The sequence below is a fragment of the Gadus chalcogrammus genome, chromosome 4, assembly GCF_026213295.1.
Source record: "Gadus chalcogrammus isolate NIFS_2021 chromosome 4, NIFS_Gcha_1.0, whole genome shotgun sequence".
Lineage (NCBI taxonomy): Eukaryota > Metazoa > Chordata > Actinopteri > Gadiformes > Gadidae > Gadus > Gadus chalcogrammus.
In genome coordinates this window covers 1,518,337-1,538,095 of record NC_079415.1, presented here as the reverse complement: position 1 = coordinate 1,538,095, position 19,759 = coordinate 1,518,337, and the positions used below count along the sequence as shown (strand labels likewise).

The window sequence follows — 19,759 nt, the reverse complement described above, 5'->3', positions numbered from 1 at the left end:
CAAGGCTGTGCCATTATGTAATACATCGGTTGGGAGATAAGACCTGGCCACCATAGGTCAGAATGCAAAGCAGTGAGGCTACTTTGTTGAGCCACTTTGCGTTTACATTTAGGGCATTTGGAAGAGGCCTTTATCAAAAGCGACCCACAGTAAGTACATTTGTCATAAGAAAGTGAAGAAAGGGAAACTTTCCGTTGGAACTGTCTGATTCCACTCAGGGTCTAGTGTGTATCAGTGCTCTTTTGTTCAACGCCAGTGTTTCTGTTCTGTTTGTGGTTGAGCCCCATCTTCACCTCCTCCCTCTAACCTTCTTCATTTCCTTAAAACATCAATTGACTTGATAGCGTTTGGGTTCATTGTTTACAAGGTGACCCCCCACACGGTCGGGCGAGGTGGGGGGGTTCCGCTTTAAGTCTGGACAGATGTGGAGGACGACTTTACCGCCTACCTGGGTAAGATGAACCAGGATGTCCTTAACCTTCACGTTAGGGATCAAAGGCTCCTCATTACCCCCCCCCACCCCCCCCCCTTCCAGTGGGAAAGAAACATAACTCAAGTGGTCAATGACATTAAAATGAAGAAGACAAGAACCTACGGGCGATTGAAGTGACTGAAGTCTTGTCCGAGGACGTTTTATGTTCCAGTAAGACGGCTGGAATGTGAGGTGAGGTTCGGGAGGGGGTCGGCGAAGGGGGGGATGGTCCTGGGGGCAGCTGGCGGCGGGCTGGCGGGGCCGTGGCCTGGGGGAACACCGGACCACCCAGCGTGGATCTCAACCGGCTCTGGAGGGGTCGTCACACCGGCCGGGGGTTGAAAGTGTTGCAGCTGAGGTACTGAGCTAAGCTAAGATAAGCTATGTTTGTGAGGGCGTGGGGTGACGTCCCAGCTGTGGATCCACGTGATCAGAATGTGTTGATAGAACAAGTCGAATGGATGTTGAAATAAGGCATATTTGACGTTGTTTTGATGACTTCGTCAAAACTTAATTAACTGCTAGGTCAGATCTGTGGGCAATTACACAAACTGTGGTCATTCTCGCATGTTTTATTAGAATTATTACAGGCAAAATGTAGACACCCTGACTTATTGCTTCTAGCTCCGGCACGTCGGACTTACGAAAGGAAAAGGAAAATGAGAAAAGTTTTCCGAAAAGTCGCTCACCTCCCCAAACGGCGAGCAGCGCGATCGACCCCATGAAACGCTCCATTGTACGGCCGCGGCAGCATTGTCACGGGATACGGTGAGCGCTCCTGTGTTGACCCAACGCGTCAGCCTCACCCAGCCGTGGGTACAGGAGAACGGGGGGGGGTGAGTTGACAGATATGAGGCTGAACAGACTCACCGAGAGGCACTGGGGGTCGGTTTCAAATTCTCTGCTCGCTGTTGAGAAGAGGAACGAAGCCTAATTGTTACATTAGTGCAATTAGAGGAGTGAGCGTGGCGGCCGCGGAAACCGTAGCCCAATAGATGGCGGGATACGATCGGCAGTTAAGGGGGTAATTTAGGATCCGTTAATGAGATGATTGAGGGTCTTACCTTTCCCTGAGACAACGCGATAACGTTGTTCCCGGGGCGCTTATTGCCGTCGACAGGAAAAAGCCTCATAGAACAGTGATTGTTCCAGAGGGAATAAAAGCTTTGAACGTACCTGGAATTGATTAATGTCTTCGGTGGTAAATTACTTTTAAAATTACTGGTTTGGCAGCAGCCATTACACCGAACCACTTTTTCACTCATTATAAGATAAGATAAACATCAATTAGCTTAGGAGGTAATTCCATCTGTGAATGCAAGTGTTTCTAGGCAGGATCCATTTTCAAGAGCACGTATGCGTTCACAAAAAGTAGCAATTCGTCAGAAGCCTTTGTTCGAACTTCATTGATACAAAAAATATGTACATTGAGTGATATATATTCTAGATTTGTGTGTTAATGGAGCAGGCAGTGGTAAGGCTTCTTGCTCAAGGACCCAGAACCTTTCATGTGGAACTCAAACTCACATAACCACTAGACTCTGACTCTATCTCTGAACCAAGATTCACTGAGCTACACTACAAACCTAAAACCTTATAATCCTACTGTTGTGGATCAACAGTTCTGTCAGAGCTGCTGAGGCTGTGACGTCAACAGAGACCAGGACTTGTCCTGAGTCCTCTGACTCAAGACAAGTCTCGCTCTGCCAGTTAGAAGCACAGGGGGGGGGCAGACGGTTGATCCGCGGTGCAGAAACCCCAAGACGAACCCCCTTATTTTTCGCTAAACATAGAGAAACGAACCTCAGGCCAGACGAGACACACGCATGGAAACTAGAGAGAGAGAGAGAGAGAGAGAGAGAGTGTGGAGGAGAGAGAGAGAGAGAGCGTGTGGAGGAGAGAGAGAGAGAGAGAGAGAGAGAGAGAGAGAGAGAGAGAGAGAGTGTGGAGGAGAGAGAGAGAGAGAGAGAGAGAGAGAGAGAGAGAGAGAGAGAGAGAGTGGAGGAGTGAGAGAGAGAGAGAGAGAGAGTGTGGAGGAGAGAGAGAGAGAGAGAGAGAGAGAGAGAGAGAGAGAGAGAGAGAGAGAGAGAGAGAGAGAGAGAGAGAGATAGAGTGGAGAGAGACGGACTGGAGAGAGAGGGAGTGTGCATGCTACAGTGTTGGAGCGCAAGATTAGGAGGGACGCTACGCAAGCAGCGGTAGGTGTGAAGGCAGCCGACCGCTGCCCCCACTGCCCCCACCACCACCACCACCACCTCCACCCCCTCAACCATCACCATCACCATCACCATCACCATCACCATCACCACCGCTGCTGTGTTTTCGAAAGCTACCAGTTGTCTCTCCTTATCCCCCTCATCTCTGGTTACCATGGGAGGGGGGGGAGGGGACACAGCCATTACATTATATTAATACAGTTTGATCCAAAAAAAGACGGGACAGACCGTAAACTGAAACAGAAACACAAACCTGACCCAGACGTTGCAACCGTTGTTTTCGTAGTGGCTTCTAAATGATAACGTGAATCTGCCCAAGTCAACGTCGGCGGGTGTTTTGAGAGCTGGCTGCGTCTGGCCTCTGAGGCGGGGAAGGCGTACCGGCTTGTTTTCGGTGTGATACCTCAGTGACGTGCATCCTCTCGAACCAGGAAGATGATAATAATGAAGTAATGAAACGTCTGCACCGACGACCACTAACAAAGGGAAAAACATTCAACGCACCAAGTCCAACACTTCCCCAAGCGGTGCCACTGCCGTGTCGTTGATTTACAAAGGATTACAAGTTGTGTGTGCTTTTGTGTACGTTGTTTGTTTTTATGGGTATTAAAGTGTGAATGTTTCAGTGTTACCGTGTCTACATCCTTCCCATGTTTGCTGGTATAGTGTGTGTCATGTTATTATGGGTGTATTTGATGTGTATTTGTGTAAGTCTGTGTGACTGTGAGTCATTTACAAGGGAGTGTGTGTATATGTGTGTGTGTGTGTGTGTGTGTGTGTGTGTGTGTGTGTGTGTGTGTGTGTGTGTGTGTGTGTGTGTGTGTGTGTGTGTGTGTGTGTGTGTGTGTGTGTGTGTGTGTGTGTGTATGTGTGTGTGCAAACACACACACTCGTGTCTATGGTGGTCTTTGTATGTGTGTGGTTGCGAGCAAACAAGTGTATGCGTGTTTGTGTGTGTGTGTGTGTGTGTGTGTGTGTGTGTGTGTGTGTGTGTGTGTGCGCGCACACACGCACACTCGTGTCTGCGGTGGTCTTTGTGTGTGTTTGGTTGTGGCCACACACTCTGGCACCCGCGTGTGTGTCCTACCCCACATGCACCACAGGAGTGTGTGTGTGTGTGTGTGTGTGTGTGTGTGTGTGCATGTGTGTCAATTTCCTTCATGGGAATGGGCGAGCGAGGATGAATAACAAAGGAAAAGCGAGTGGGAGGAGGCAGGAGATAGTGCGAGGGAACGAGAGAACGAGTGAGTGAGTAAGAGAGAGAGAGAGAGCTTCCGTCTTCTAATTACACACGCAGTCCACGGCGTGTGCTGCCGTGATGCTTGTGATGAGGAGGAGGATGATGATGATGATGATGACCGGCCGTGATGTCAGAGGGAGGGCCCCCAGTCTCCTCTTTTTAAACCGATTCCCAAACTCCTTCCAACTCCACATCAGGGACAGGACGCCTCAGTCGGACTCTGGAGGCTATCCCCTTAGCGTCTTTGCTGCCCCCCTTAGTGTCTTTGCTCTTTCGGTGTGTGTCTGCGTGTGTTGTTGTGTGTGCGTGTGTGTCTGTGTGTGCGTATGCCTCTGCTTGATCTGAGGAAGATATTGCCAGAGTCATTGAAAGAGTTTTTTTGTTTTCTTTTGAGACGAGTCCCACATTGGATTGTTGATTGTAAACTCTGAGGAGGACGGCGGGAGGACTACAACTCTTTCAGGTGAGCAGAGGGGTTTCTGGGAAATGGGGAAAACCGACTTTGGGTTTGTTGGGTCGTCGGCATGACCCGACCTGAATGTGTGCTGGCGTTTTTGGTTGGGTGTTAATTTGTGTATTTCGTGTATACATTTATAGAAAGGATAGAGTAGATTGGAAATCAGAGAAGGAAAACGCAACTGAATCCAAATGAGTCATGTTTAACTTTTGAGCTCTATTCTATTCCGTTCTTCATTGATTTACTTAATGAATCATTCCCTTTTCAGGATTAGGGAGGGGTAGGTGGAGGGGTAAGGTCTATAAAATGTCAGTATTAAAATGGTTCATAACATCTAAAGACCTTATTTTGAATGATGCTGTGTCACTCAGCATCGTGACACAGTGAGTGATGAACTAAAGGTAGGACTGCAAAGCAAGACCCCAACTATACAAACTAACCTCAAATTGTACCCTCCATGGTTAATCTTTCAGGGCATACCAAAGTCATGTGGCTTCCCACTGCACAGCAAAGGAGAACTGTATTTTGGCGAATCAAAACTTCTCCAAACCGCCATCTATCTACACCCCCTCCCCTCTCTCTCTCTCTCTCTCTCTCTCTCTCTCTCTCTCTCTCTCTCTCTCTCTCTCTCTCTCTCTCTCTCTCTCTCTCTCTCTCTCTCTCTCTCTCTCTCTCCCCTGGCAGCTAAGTGCTAACCATAATCATGGTTAATTGAGAGCAGGGACTTCATCGCCTCTGTGAGATCCAAGTGTGACACACCACTGGATTATGTACACCTAAGCCAGTGGCATCTGTTCCAGAGACAGACAGGCAGATACAGACAGACAGACAGACAGACAGACAGACAGACAGACAGACAGACAGACAGACAGACAGACAGACAGACAGACAGACAGACAGACAGACAGACAGACAGACAGACAGACAGGCAGTAGCATTTACAGTCCATGTACGCCTAAGCCAGTGGCATCTGTTCCAGAGACAGACAGGCAGATACAGACAGACAGACAGACAGACAGACAGACAGACAGACAGACAGACAGACAGACAGACAGACAGACAGACAGACAGACAGACAGACAGAGTTGCAGACACCGGCTGACAGACATTCTGCCAGACTCACAGGCAGACAGACAGGCATTTACAGACTCTGATCCTTCAGATCTCGAGTCATCGGGTGCTCCTACACACCCTGGGGTGCATGCGCTCATAAGGCCCCCCCACCCTGTTGGGGTCCAGAAGATAAACGACATGACACTAGCCGGGTATGTCTCTGAGTCCAGCGGGGATCTCCAGTAGAAGGCTGGATGATTGAGGTGGATAACGTTGGCTCAGGCTTGGGTTGCTCAGTAGAATCGCACCTTGGTTGTTTAATGTACCTCAAAGTCTTTGTATCATTATGTCATGAGTAGGAGCGCAGATTAGATTTAAAATATATATATATCTTTATTGGTTTTTACTTATTTATGGATTTAGCATATTCTAATCAAAAAGTATCTTTTACATTCTGCAACTGTTGGATAATTTTGTCTCATAAATTCCAAACTGCCCCCCACCCCCAAAAAAAAAGTGAGAAAGGTGACTTCTATTCCAGTAATTATGAAGAAAAGGTCATCTTTAACAACGTTGCCGGGTCAACCCCTGGTCACAGGGTGAAACTTGCAAAGAGAAAAAACAAAACGACCCTGAAGGTATTCAGAAAATGTGACTGCATGGAGGAATCTCATGTCTCTGAGGGATTATTCCCCGCGGTCACACAGCAGTAGTAAGCAAGCATTTCTGCGGTGCTGCTGTGGCGGTCGCTGTGTGTGTGTAGTGCAATGTGGACAATATATTACCAAAGAGAAGGGGGAGGCAGGGAGAGGGAGAAAGGAGAGAAACGACAGGAGATAGCGAGAGTTTGACTTTCGACAGCCAATCGTAAAACGTGATGGCATTCGGTCAGGAAGTGAATGAATGAAATCCTTAGTTTCTCCCCCCACCCTCTTGAGGCCATGTCAGAAAAACAGCCAGAAAACACACCCTGAAGTTTCATCCAAAATACTGTATCCCCAATTCAAACATGTCACCACCGAGATATCCACGGGCCAGAGGTAAGCCGGGGGTTAAACAGAGAGAGAGAGAGAAAGAGAGAGAGAGGGAGAGGGAGAGTGAGAGAGAGAGAGAGAGAGAGAGAGAGAGAGGGGGAGAGAGAGAGAGAGAGACAGAGAGACAGAGAGAGAGAGAGAGAGAGAGAGAGAGAGGGGGAGAGAGAGAGAGAGAGACAGAGAGACAGAGAGACAGAGAGACAGAGAGCGAGAGAGAAAGAGAGCAAAAGAGAGAGAGGGGGGGAGGCCACCCCTGAGATGGATAACGGTCGGTGCGTTTAGGTTGGCGGTCCGAGCCTCCTCCAGTCTCCAGGCTAGAGCGATCCCCCCGTCCCATCCATCATCCGCCCCGCCCCACCCCGGTACCCTTCTCCACGTCCCTCCCGCCCTCCCCGTCACTTCAACACTGATCCCTCTGCTCAACGTATCATTCCCTTAATTGGTTGATGTTTCACTGGGTCGCCGTGGCGACGCTTCGATGCGGTGTGACAAAAAAACGCAGGAAAGGGGAAAAAAAATAATAATCCAACGACTACACATTTTTCGATTACTTTTAATTTTACTTTTTTTTCTGGGGGGGGGTTTCCACGATCCACCGCTGTAACATTCACGCAACAATCGGGGTTCAGGTCTGCTAATGTTTTTCGGTCAAAGTCGCCCGGCGGCTAATTACTGCGTTACGTGTCGTTCATGTGAATGAACACAGAGCCCGGTCGCACTGAGATCAGAGTCTTACCGGGGAGTTACCCCCCACCACCTGGGACGAGGAGACCTTACCGGGTGGTAGAATTAGCACTTTGGGCTGAGGGAGGGGGTGGCGGGAGGTAACAAACAGTGCTAGCCTTTGTGAGGGGGAATTGTTTTCAGAGGTAAGGGAGAGAAGGTAGGAGAGAGGAGGGGGAGCGAAGATGAAGCTGCGAGATTAAAGCAGACATTTGTTTTGTGTATGCTGAGCTCTGCCAAGACGCCGCAATTTTCTGTGAATCTAAAACAGCTTTCCTGGCCCCAGACCCGTGCGGCGTTCGCTGCCAGGAAAGACTGATTTTTTTTTACTTTTATTTTTTCTAAACTTCTCCTGCTTCTTCTTCTGCCTCGTCTTCTTTTTTTACCTGTTTGCGCCCAGGTAAAGTGAGTAGCGTCCCACACACAGTGGAATCTTTGAGAGTTTTTTTTTTCTCTCTGCCAAAATTAGCTTTTTAAACATCCAAACTCGAGCCTCGGAGGACATGGCTAGGGCGGTCTCCACGCTAATAAGAGCCACTTGCAGGGTTACCCTGTGCAGGTTTACTACCCCCTCACATACCCCACCTCCTCCACCTCACGCCCCAGATGTGGATGCCAACCTGCACCACCGAGAGTCAATCACCTACTCAGCGAAAGGCAGAAGAAGAATGCGTCCATTGTGTGTGTCTTTAAGTAACCTCTAAGTGGAAAGCCACTATTCTGGGACATAATAAAGGACATGCCATGAGACTCTGGAAGTCGCCATGCCAGGAGGTATGGGGAGGAGGGGGAAAAAGTGTAATTGGTTAAATTGAAAACATAGTTTGAATGTATTTGGCTCGGACGACCGGCGGTGAGTCAGAAACGTGGGGAAGACCCGATAAATATCTACATCCGGACGCGAGCCCGAGTTATGGACGCGTATAGGATTTCCTTTCATGGCAGACTCTGTCGTCCCCCTTTCAGAAACGCTGGACGCCATTAGGGAACACATTTACACAACCTTGGAAGGCGCCCCGCGGCTCTCGTCCCACTTTTTTGCAGGCAGACGTTGGGTCGACCTTTGACCTTTTATCTCCAGACCGCCCTTAGGGAGGAAAGCTGGCGACAAGACGCTCGGATTATGTATCGCAGGAAGAACGATTACAAGGGAAAAGAAAAGAAGGTATCAAATAAAAAGGAAATCTGTCTCTAGGAATCACATCAGGCGAACACGGCCAGAAGGGAAGTCTGATCAATACGATTAGAGCGATCTGGCTCGTCAGTAACGCTAATACCCGCCGCCGTTCGCTCTCTGAGAGCTTCCATTGGCCGAGCCACGGAGGACTCACCAGTAAGCCGATCTATTGAATAAGGTTTATTGCTGCCTTCTGGTCGATTTTCCCCTTCAAACCCGCCCCAAAACAAACCTTGTCCCAAGGTTTTTTCTCCTTCTTGACGGGTCCAGACCCAGAGAGCGAGGTCCTACCGTGTTTTCCCACTGTTAACATTTGCAGTAAGTCCGTCACGTCGTTGTGGTGCGGGCCCCGGGGCTCTGATTGACGGGCTGAAACATCAGCAATGCATTCCAGCTGCTGGGGCCCGCAACGGCTCAACACACGACGGAGAGAGAGCCCTGGATACACAGTGTGGGGGTCACACTCCGTATCAGCTATGAAATCAGTCATGGGTCGGGGTTGGGTTTTATACCACATACTAGATCATCCAGTAGGATGATTCAATGATTCAACACATCTTGACATCAAGAAGCATGTTTTTGATATTTGACAGCACCATCACACAACAGCCTGGCGTCGAATGACTTACTTCAAGCTGAACCGATCCCCAAAGTTTCATTTGCAATTTATTTCCGATTACAAGCCAAAAGCACACCCTATGTTTCCCACACAGCCTAGCATTCGGGGGGCCTTCCATACACTATGGGCGAGACCCTTGACTGAAGGGGACGTACCTTTTCCCATTGACCGCGGTCACCGCCGGCAACAACCAGCCAACGGGTCAGGCTAAAGAGGCGGTTGAGGCTGTTACCGACGTGTCAACGCGCCCCTCGTTTACAGCTGGCACTTAAAGACCAACAATGGCCCACGGTCGTCACTCGCCCTGACGTAGCGCCCCGGTGCGTCACAGCGCGTCAGCGCGCGCCGGCACGCGGAGTGACGCACCGCAGCCTGCTCCAGAGCCGAGCGGAAAACCCCCCTGACCGCACTCGCCAAACCCAACCCCCGGGTCGTCATAAAACACGAGGGCACCTATTAAATAATCGCTTTTGATAAAGTACGATTGTTTTTCTTCGGAAAGGTCGGTCTATTAAAAGGCGCTTTGTTTGAATCCTGGCTCTCAGAGTGCAACGGAGTCTTAGCGATGTTTCTTAAAGTGGTTCCGCACGTTTCACCCTAGCACCGCTTTGGGGGGCAAAGAGTGCTTCTGCTTATCACCCAAAGGAGTTTTTGTTGGGGTGTCAGCAGTCGAACTAGGAGGACGGGAATATTTAACACACACACACACACACACTTAGACACGTGAACACACGCTCACAACTCCAAGGGATCCCGACCAGTCCGGGTTAGACTTCTGTTGCTTGGGCGCCACCTACCTGCCGAACTTATACGTCCCTTCTTTAGGGGAAGAATAATACGAAAAAAAACACAACAGCCTCTCTCACGTAGTCCTCTTACTGCTAAAGAGGAGCCAGCAACAGTTCTTCACACGCACACGTAAGCACACACACACACACACACACACACACACACACACACACACACACACATAGGAGGGAGCTTCTCACAAAGCAGGAGGGGGGGGGCAGAGGCATCGAAAGGGCCCTGCCCCTTACGATAAGCCCTCCTTCTCTTGCACACACACACAGTACACACACACTCTCTCTTTCTCTCTCTCTATCTCACACACACACACACACACACACACACACACATGGACTTGTGCACACACGTGTGCCTACACACACATGGTGCATACACACACACACACACACACACACTCTCTCTCTCTCTCTCTGTCTCACACACAGACAGACACTCATACATAATGCACACACACACAGACACACGCACACACACAAAGTCAGACAGCATGCAGCAAACTTTCCCATCAGCGGCAGTGGTTGATCTTCGCGGGCCGCTCCCACTCAACTGGTTGCAGCCCTGGTGTGTGCGTGTGTGTGAGTGTGTGTGTGTGTGTGTGTGTGTGAGTGTGTGTGTGCGTGTGTGTGTGTGTGTGTGACGGAGGAGGTCAGCCTCCCAGCTACTCAGAGAACTTCCAAAGAACCTTCGTCTCCTCCTCCTCCTCTTCAGAACAGGACAAGAAGCCGCCGAACGCACACCTGGTCTGGGAGACGAGGACCACCGCTGTGCCGCACACTTCGGACCCCAGCCTCGACTCCACCTGACTTTTTTTTACGTTTGACTTTTTGTTCTTTATTCGTTCGTTTTTCGCTTCATTCTTCTCAGGATCGTTGGCTTTTTGGGGTTGTTTTTGTGGTTTTTAAGTTCACTTTGGGACATTACTGCAGCAGGCGAAGAGAGATGAAGTTCAGCTGAATGGACTGAAGACAAGTCAAGAACAAGAAAGAACAACTTTTGGATATTTTATTATTCTTCCCCGTACCCGTGTTATTTCTTAAGAGCAAGGACACTAATAACATTGGATAGAAGAAAAAACAGTTCTACAGTCTTCATACTTTGTTTTGTGTCTTGTCATTTGCATGACAGACACATCTGCCTGGGAAAGTAAGTTCATGGCTGTTTTCTTCTATGGCCTGTTTGGTTTTCTTTTGACTTTTGTTGTGGCAAATTGGGCTCCATGGAATTTGTGTATTCCCCCGAAACATGTTGGATTGGTTTGAGTTCAATTAAGGCTGTGGTCGCTGCGTCTATGTTGGCATGACTGCGTCTGTCTGCTGGGTAATAGCATGAAGCTGGGTATGCTAATCATTTCAACTGAAGCTCAAACAAACACTTACACAGTGTAGTAGGGAGATACCGGCCAGAAATAACAGGAGCCTGTTTGGGTTAGCTTTTCTTTTTTTTTTCTTTCAAAAAGAAAAGAGAGAAGTTAAAATGTTTTTTTCTTTCAAACACTTTTTCACCACCACCACCACCACCGTGTAGGTTGACACACACAAGGCTTTCAGACGCCGACATTGAGAGTGCGGACGGTCGGCCCGTCTGAGTCACCGTCGCTGACCTGTCTGACCTTTCCCCCCCCCCCCCTCCTCTTGCTACAGAAAGCTGGTCCCAAGATGTTCTGCTCCAGGAGAGCTCTACAACAATGGTGCTTCTCGCTGTTCCTGCTCTGTTCTCCGGTGCCTCACTACGGCCGACCCATTGACGCCCTGAGCAACAGAATGTAAGTCCCCCTGAAAAAGACGCTGGGTTGTGTTTGTTTACCTGTCTGTTGTGTGACTAACGACGTCCCCGCTCGTGGAAATCACACATGACTCAAATAATATACAACATTGTGGGGACTCCCACGGTCCCCATAAAGCATGCTTTTTCAATCAATACAGTTCACACACTCTAAAGACAGGAGTGTGGGTGGGGAATCCTGATGAATAACAAACAAATGAAATAAATAAAGTACTGTGTTTATGAAAAACAAGATTGGGATACGTTTTCGGGGGCTTCAGAAGTTGGCTCCGTTCATGTACACACACGAGTCCCCGCGCTCGGTGGGCGAGCGAGCGTCTTGCCTCTAATAGCACGGAAAATGTGTTCATTTGTGGGACGTGCCGGCAGCTGTTTTGATAGCCTTCGCCCACCTGTGTGTTTACCTAGGGGAGTGTGTGTGTGTGTGTGTGTGTGTGTGTGTGTGTGTGTGTGTGTGTGTGTGTGTGTGTGTGTGTGTGTGTGTGTGTGTGTGTGTGGAAAGTGTGATAAAGAGAAGAGGGGGAACACTGTAACCTCTTTCACCTCCCCTCCCCTTGACTCTCCCATCGCTTGCTCCTTCGCCGACAGGCTGGTGCCCCCTACCCCTCCCCACCCACCCCTTCACACCCTCCCACTGGAGACGAGATGTTTCCTTCCCCCCCCTCACCCCCCAGCCCCCCATCATCGACTCGCTCCCGAGCGGACCAGGGGTGGGGGGGAAGGGTGGGGGGGGGGGGAGTAGAGGAACACACACAGAAAAGTCTTTGTTTGATGCCCTCTTCTTCCACCTTCGTCGGTAATAGCTGAGTTTAGATTTTTTCTTCTGTGCTCGACTAGTGTGGGCTTCTTCTACCTGCTCTTGTTTGTCTGGTGTGTGTGTGTGTGTGGAGGGTTGAAGGGGGGGGGGGGGGTAAGGCCTATTGCTGATGTATGGCTAGGCTCTGGACCAAACACAACCAATAGTCCAAGCTCCAGTATATTATGCCGAGCAGAGTCAACCTTCTTTCATCTCCTGAGGGTGCAAAACACGCATCATGAGATTTGATATTCTCCACCCCCTTCACCTACCCAAACACACACACAGACACACATACAGGCACACACGCACACAGAGACACACACCTACACAGACATACAGATACACCGATAAAGAAAAACGCACACACTTTTGCGTTGCCACCCGTCAATCTTTTTAGTATTTCTATTATTTTTAGTTTCTGTTTTTCGTTGTCTTTCTTCTCCTACTTTTGTTTTGGTGCGTCTGAGCTGCCTTCTGAGTATGCCGGGCGAATCAGGTTTTAATAAAGCCAGGGGTTGGTGGGGGGTTGGTGTGGGGGGGGTGTGGTTGGGAGGGAGACGGGTGAAGTCGATACCGGGCCAACGCGAGGCATTAACCTTGAAGCTCTCTGTGATCCCTCCCCTCCCTTCTCCTTCTTCTCCTCCCCGTTCCTTCTGTTAATATCACATTCCGGGAGCCCTTCCATCCCCCTAGACGCTCTCTGCTACATTTTTTTCGACCCACTAAATGATGCTTAAGAACGCTTTTACATCTGAAAGGCATTAGGTCAAAGCCAGTGTAAACCTGGTTAGTGAGAGAGAGGGAGGGAGGGAGGGGGGGAGGGAGGGAGGGAGACGGAGGGGGAGAGAGAGAGAGAGGGGGAGGGAGAGAGAGAGGGGGAGGGAGAGAGGGGGAGGGGGAGGGGGAGAGAGAGAGAGAGAGAGAGAGAGAGAGAGAGAGAGAGAGAGAGAGAGAGAGAGAGGGGGAGGGAGAGAGACGGAGACGGAGGGGGAGAGAGATGGAGGGAGAGATGAGGGGGAGAGAGAGGGAGGGGGAGAGAGAGAGATGGAGGGAGAGAGGGAGGGAGGGGGGAGATGGAGGGGGAGAGAGAAGGAAATAGAGGGTGAGAGAGGGAAAGATGAAGAGAGAGGGAGGGAGGGGGGTGAGAGAGAGAGAGAGAGAGAGAGAGAGAGAGAGAGAGAGAGAGAGAGAGAGAGAGAGAGAGAGAGAGAGGGACACACAGGGGGAGAGAGAGAGAGAGAGAGGGGGGGTACTTAAAGTTATTAAACCATGCCTTGGCCCATGTCACCCCCGGTAAGGTGTGTTTATTCGAAGACGACTCGGGTCGGCCCATTAGCCAGTGGGGGGGGTCTAGGGTGTGGGGGGGGTCTAGGGTGTGGGGGGGGTGAGGGGCTGGGGGGGGGGGGGCAGCGTGTTGGGGCTGTTATGCTTGTGTCAGGGGAAACGCGTTGTGTGATGTTCTCTTAATGGGATTGCGAAGCCCAGAGCATATGCCACCCGAGGAGAAAGAAAAACAGTTGTGTGTGAGCGTGTCTGTGTAAGTGTGTGTGTATTAATTCTTGTGTGTGTGTGTGTGTGTGTGTGTGTGTGTGTGTGTTAATGTGTGCGAGTGTGTGAGTTTGCGGTGTAAGTGTGTGTGTTAATGTGTGTGTGTGTGTGTGTCTGTCCGTGTATTAGGGTGTGTGTGTGCGTGCGTGCGTGCGTGCGTGCGTGCGTGCGTGCGTGCGTGCGTGCGTGCGTGCGTGCGTTCGTGCGTGCGTGCGTGCGTGCGTGTATGTGTGTGACTAACCAGCAGCGGTCGAAGAAGAAGAAGAAGAAGAAGAAGAAGAAGGGTTTACAGTACTCTTCACCAACTCACTCGGTAATGACGGAAAACTTGAGACCAGAGCGCGCCACCTGATCCCTCCGCCCGGCTCCGGTCGAGTCACTCGCTCCGAGCGTCGATATCAGTATCATAACGGCAGAAGCTAAGCCCCGTATATTAATAAGCAAACGAGTCACACGCGCGCATTAACACACAAAGACTCCAGTGTGTTGCATTGCCGTGCTGAGAAACTCCAACGATAGCGTATCAAAGCCAAGTATGTCCTTCCTGTCCTCCAACCACACATCAAAGACCCCCCCCCCCCCCCCCCCCCCCCCCCCCACCCCAAAGGCACGGGAATGCCATGGAGAAATTTGAGCAATCAATATATTCTGGCGACGGGCCACCGAGGCGTAGGGAGCGAGAGGCTGATGTTTGGTTTGACTGCGGGCCAATCGCTCTGAGCCAGAGCTTCAATCAGCTGGCAGACGAAGGGAGAAGCTAGAATCCCACCCAGCTGTAGAGGACCAGGGTGTCGGTTGGGGGCCGCGGGCTCGACCCATGAGCAACAACGTGGGTCTCTCCGGGTGATAGTCGTTGCCGGTGTGTGTTTCTCGACGTGGCCGAGGTTTTCCAGAAGGGAAGCGTTCTGATGAAGAATGAATCACTCTATCGCGCCGTAGAGTGAATCTACGGCGCGATGTCCTGCCTGTGTTCCTGATGATTGTGATGTGTCTTCCTTGGGGCTTATGGGAAATATGCGAATGCATTACAAACAACTACCCTCTAACTTATGACTGTGGACTATTGTATTTTGGAGGAACTCATTATGGAATGGTGGATTGTGTAACCTTGTGTAACCTTGTTTGGGCTGAAAAAACCTGAGCCTGGAGTTTGTGTTCAGTTCACGGCTCATTGTATTCGTGCTGACAGTTTATTTCACTGCAATGCCTTGACAAAAATCATCCGATACCCCGAAATCCCCGCCAGAAGATTTCACCACACCGCCCCTCGAGATCAAAGCGCGCAGACACTAAGATCGGTTTGTTTGTGTGCGAGCGTTTGTTTGGTTAGCCCGTCCTGCCCCACATTAGCTAGCTAGCTAGCTCATCACGCGCACACACAAGGCCTTCGTCGAGGCTCTGCTCGGTTTATGTGTTCAAGACACCTGAGATAGCGCTGGAGTCCGGCGCTAATGCCACCGAGCCCAGCGCTATCTCCGCCGTTCCCACGCAGCGGTGCTACCAACCGACCTCCACACATTGTTCTTTTCCCTCCCTTTCGCTCGCTCTCGGCCTCTCTCTCTCTCTCGTGTTTTCGTTAGAATTTGGGCCGGGGTAATGGGACACCGGGGCAAAGCAAAGAGTGAGGCATGAGAAGCACTGTTGGCGTTCTGTCACACACACACACACACACACACACACACACACACACACACAGCACCTGAAAAGATAACAGGTCACAGGTGAATCCTGGCAGGCGCAGTCAAATCGAGGTGTAGTCAAATCGAGGACTGGTCAAATCAAGGAGTAGTGGTCCTCTCTGTTGAGGTCCTGACACAGAGGGCAGTACTACAGGGGTCTTCCCTGAAGTCCTCCTTTGTAAACATCACAGGGCTGACGGGGGTGAAGACGAGATGAGATGGTGGTGCAGGGTGGTGGAGCGGGGGGCGTAATGTATGGCGGCGTTCGTTTGTTTTTGTTTTAGGAAGAGGAAAAGAAAGTCAAATAGAAAAAGTCAAGAGTAAGTGGCAGGCGCTACCAAAGTCGTCTTCGTTCGCTGTGGGAACACACAAGTACTTGGCGGCGGGCGCAAAAAAAATATCAAAAACTTAACACCTACGGTAACTCTCTCGCCGCGAGGAATGAGCGGGCGTTAGTGGATTTTAATGAAAACTGACAGCCCTTAGGATATAAGGGCCGCTCCCCCCCACTGTAGTCTACTACACAAACGCCCCAGTGATAGTCAGTCATAGTTAATGGACTATCGTTTTGGGGGATGGGGGGGGGGGGGGGGGGTGGGGGGTTGATGGGGATGGGGTAGGCCATTTTTCCGAAAAGAGAGGGAAAACTCATCTGAACCCCTTTGGCAAGGTAGGCTCTCGTGTATCACTTTAACAAGCCTGGAAAAGGCTTCAGTCCCCTGGCTCTATTAATCATGTTATGATGATAGCCCATGAGTTCATTGCATGGATCCAGGAGCAGAAAAATATTTTAAAATAAGGCAGAGAAAAAACGGGACTAGTGCACAATGAGAGCAGTGTTGTCAACGACAACCGGGAGTGACAGGGTAGAAGGGAAGACGAGAGGACTGCGGGCGGTCGCCAGGATACTATTACTGTAATCGTCGAAACAGGAAGACATCGCCATGTCTCGGATGCCATAACAACAACAAAAGGAAGACATAAAGCCTGCATTGATTTTGTGCTTCAACTCAATTGTGACGCCCGCTTTGCCCTAGGTAGCGTGTGGGGAGCGTGTGAAACGGCGCACTCCTTTGCTTGTTTTACACTGACCTCTACTGGCCAGTTAACAGAACTGCTTCTGTGCGTTCAACAATTGAACAGTTGCAAAAACGGCGGTTCAAACAAACGCCTTGAAACGTGATTGTAGCAGAAAAATCGGACACATGAATTCTTCCCTCTAAACGCACTAACATTTAGACCCCCCTTTCTGTGTTTTCTCTCACAGGAAGCGCTCAGTGACTCACGCTCAGCTCATGCACGACAAAGGCCGCACGCTACAGGACTTCAAGCGGCGCATGTGGCTGCAGGAGCTTCTGCACGAGGTGCACACGGCCGCCATCCGCGATCTGCCTTCGCGACCCGCCCTGACCTCCGGCGGCAGCAGCAGCAGCAGCATTAGCGGCGGCGTTGGTGGTGCTGCAGCTGGCGGCGGCGGCGTTGTGGGCGTAGGCAGCGCCGTGTCCGTCGGCGTGGGCGTGGGCGGAGTCGGGGTGGCGCTGCCGGGCCCGGCCGCCACCATCAACCTGAGCACCACCGGGAGCACGCTGCACTCCAAGCCCCCCGGCGGCACCAAGAACCTCCCCGTCAGCTTCCGGCTGGGGGAGGAGGAGGAGGAGCTGGGCGGGGGCACCCACCTGCCCCAGGAGACCAACAAGTCGCAGGCGTACAAAGACCGCGGCGCCACGGGCAAGAAGAAGAAGAAGGGCCGGTCGGGGAAGAGGCGCGAGGGCGAGAAGAGGAAGAGGCGGGCGCGCTCGCTGCGGTGGCTGGGCCGGGACGACGCCGGGAGCGGATACCACCTGGGGTGGAGGCCTGTGTGGGGTCTACCGAGGGCGCGCCACTAGGGCCGCACCCTCCCCCCCCCCCCCCCCCCCCCCCCCCTCCCCCAACCCCCCCCCTCCCACCCAGAGATAACACTGTCAGCTTCTGACAAAGGTGAGACCCCTGGTGCGGCCGTGACAGCTTCGGCGCTCGCACATGCACACGCATTCACGTACACACACACACATGCACGAACACACATGCCGGTACACATGCACGCATACATGCACTCACACAGGCACGTACACACTCATGCAGCCACACATGCATGTACACACAACGGCTCACACACGCACGCACACACACACACACAAACTCCCACCATTCCCACACAAAGTCTCTCAAAGACACACACACACACACACTCTGTAAACTAGCAACTCGCTTAGACACATAAACAGATTCAAGGCACACACTCACACACATTTCCCATTGCCTGCTGGCTCTTGTTTCCATTCAGATAAATTCAGGGCGTTTGATGTTGAGCCGGGGCCTGTGTGCGTAGAGAGGTGTCTCTCTTTGATGTGATTACCAACACCTGTGCAAATGGCCCATATCTGACTCAGCGACTAGCTCATTAAATGTTCGGGATATTGTGTCAACCCACATCAAACAAAGGCACACACATGCGTACACACGCAAACAGAGACACACTGACAACTTTTAAGCGAACTCTTAAGCCTGAATAAATGTGGGAAGTTCTCCCTTAGCTTTGACTTTGAGACTATCTCACTGGAGTGTTAATTTGCGTCATATTTCTGCTGAACACAAGAAAGTGAATAAAATAATAAACTAACTGAACTCTTTTCTCTCTTCTTTCCTTCCAGAATCGTGCAGATCGTTAACGTGGACCCCTATAAACTCATGTTACAGTCTTCTGTAATTGTGATTGTTTAGGAAAGTAATAGGAACATATTTATTGTCTGTATATATTCTAAATACAGCCGGATAGTGACAATGATGACAATATATTAAATAAAAATATGATTAAACATTATTTGATGATCTGTGAGACAACAGATTTGAATCTTTGTGAATCCTTGCATTTTTTTCTTTTTGTTTTGACTATACCAGTTTAAAATGATTTGCGGTAATTTATTTTCGTCTGAATTGTGTATTTATTTTGTAAATTGTATCAAGGTGCTGCTGACCTTCTATATTTTTGTACCATAATGCACTTTAGATATATAAATATAAAAAAATATAAACCAGTATGTTTTGTTAAGTGGCTTTTCTTTTTGTGGTCAATTTTGAAATGAAGAATTAACAACGGTCGATTGTTATCGATTAAGGTTTGGGATTTCATTCGTTGGTGTCTTTTGTGTTTTGGACTATTGGCTTTGTGTTCTTGTTCCTGTCGCTGCTGTTTAGAGAAACTGTAGGTACCATTTACCTTCGATGCGGACCAAGCCCCTCTCACTGAGGTCAAATGTCGTTTGTTTTTATTTCCTTGGAAACCCTTGTTTTCGGTCGTGTTTCGTGTGCTTCGACTCGCCAACGTTCACTCTGTATATAAACTGAACACATAACTGCTTGATGTTGTTGTTGTTTGGCCCCTGCACTGAGACAACACTCTATATTGAACCAATTAAAACATTTTGCCAGTACTCTGCCCGGGTTGTGTGTTTATGTGTGAGTGTCTCGATGCGTGATAAAGATATACTCATTTGAATAAACTGCACCTATTCTCATCCAGAAACCAAAAGTACCCCTGCATCCAAAACCACCTCATGGGTGTGGGTTCCATGATGTGTACGTGTGTGGCATGTCCACTCACACACACACATTTTTACTAGATCTAGCTGTCCCATGGCGGTTCGGGTGCATATGATTAATGGGTAGATAAGGGTTGAGGATCTTGCTCAAGCATGACCACAGTAAGACATACAGAAATGGGGTTTTGAACGCACAACCTTTTGGCTGGGATTTAAATACCCTTTAAAACGATTTATTTTCTAATGTAAATGCAAGTGAACAAAGGGAGCAATAAACAGCTAGCGGAGGTCTAAGGTTTGATGCCTGGCACAAGAGCACTTCAGCAGCATTACATTTTGTGGGAAGCAACTAACGCATTCTTGTCCATCACCCATACGAAATAGACTGTTTGTCCAAAACAGTCTATACTGTTCTTTAAATAACTTGGATTCAGAACAAGATGCAGCATTCCCTGTGTTCAGACATGTGTTTTTTTCATAAACAGGTGAAAACAGATACAGCTTCTCTTTCATTGAGAATCTGAAGCTCTGTGGAAATAAGCTACACCGCCACATCCAGGTCTCAAATATATTTT

The 19,759-nt window shown here is 49.9% G+C and overlaps 1 protein-coding gene across 1 annotated transcript; it reads left to right on the top strand.

The window, feature by feature from the left end:
* The first annotated feature begins 4,137 nt into the window (after positions 1–4,137).
* Positions 4,138–17,492, top strand: pthlha (parathyroid hormone-like hormone a). The gene is made up of 3 exons (XM_056587597.1): positions 4,138–4,391; positions 11,439–11,560; positions 16,874–17,492. The coding sequence occupies exons 2-3, from the start codon at positions 11,454–11,456 to the stop codon at positions 17,490–17,492; spliced, it is 726 nt and encodes a 241-aa protein (XP_056443572.1). The 5' UTR covers positions 4,138–4,391; positions 11,439–11,453.
* Positions 17,493–19,759: the final 2,267 nt, after the last annotated feature.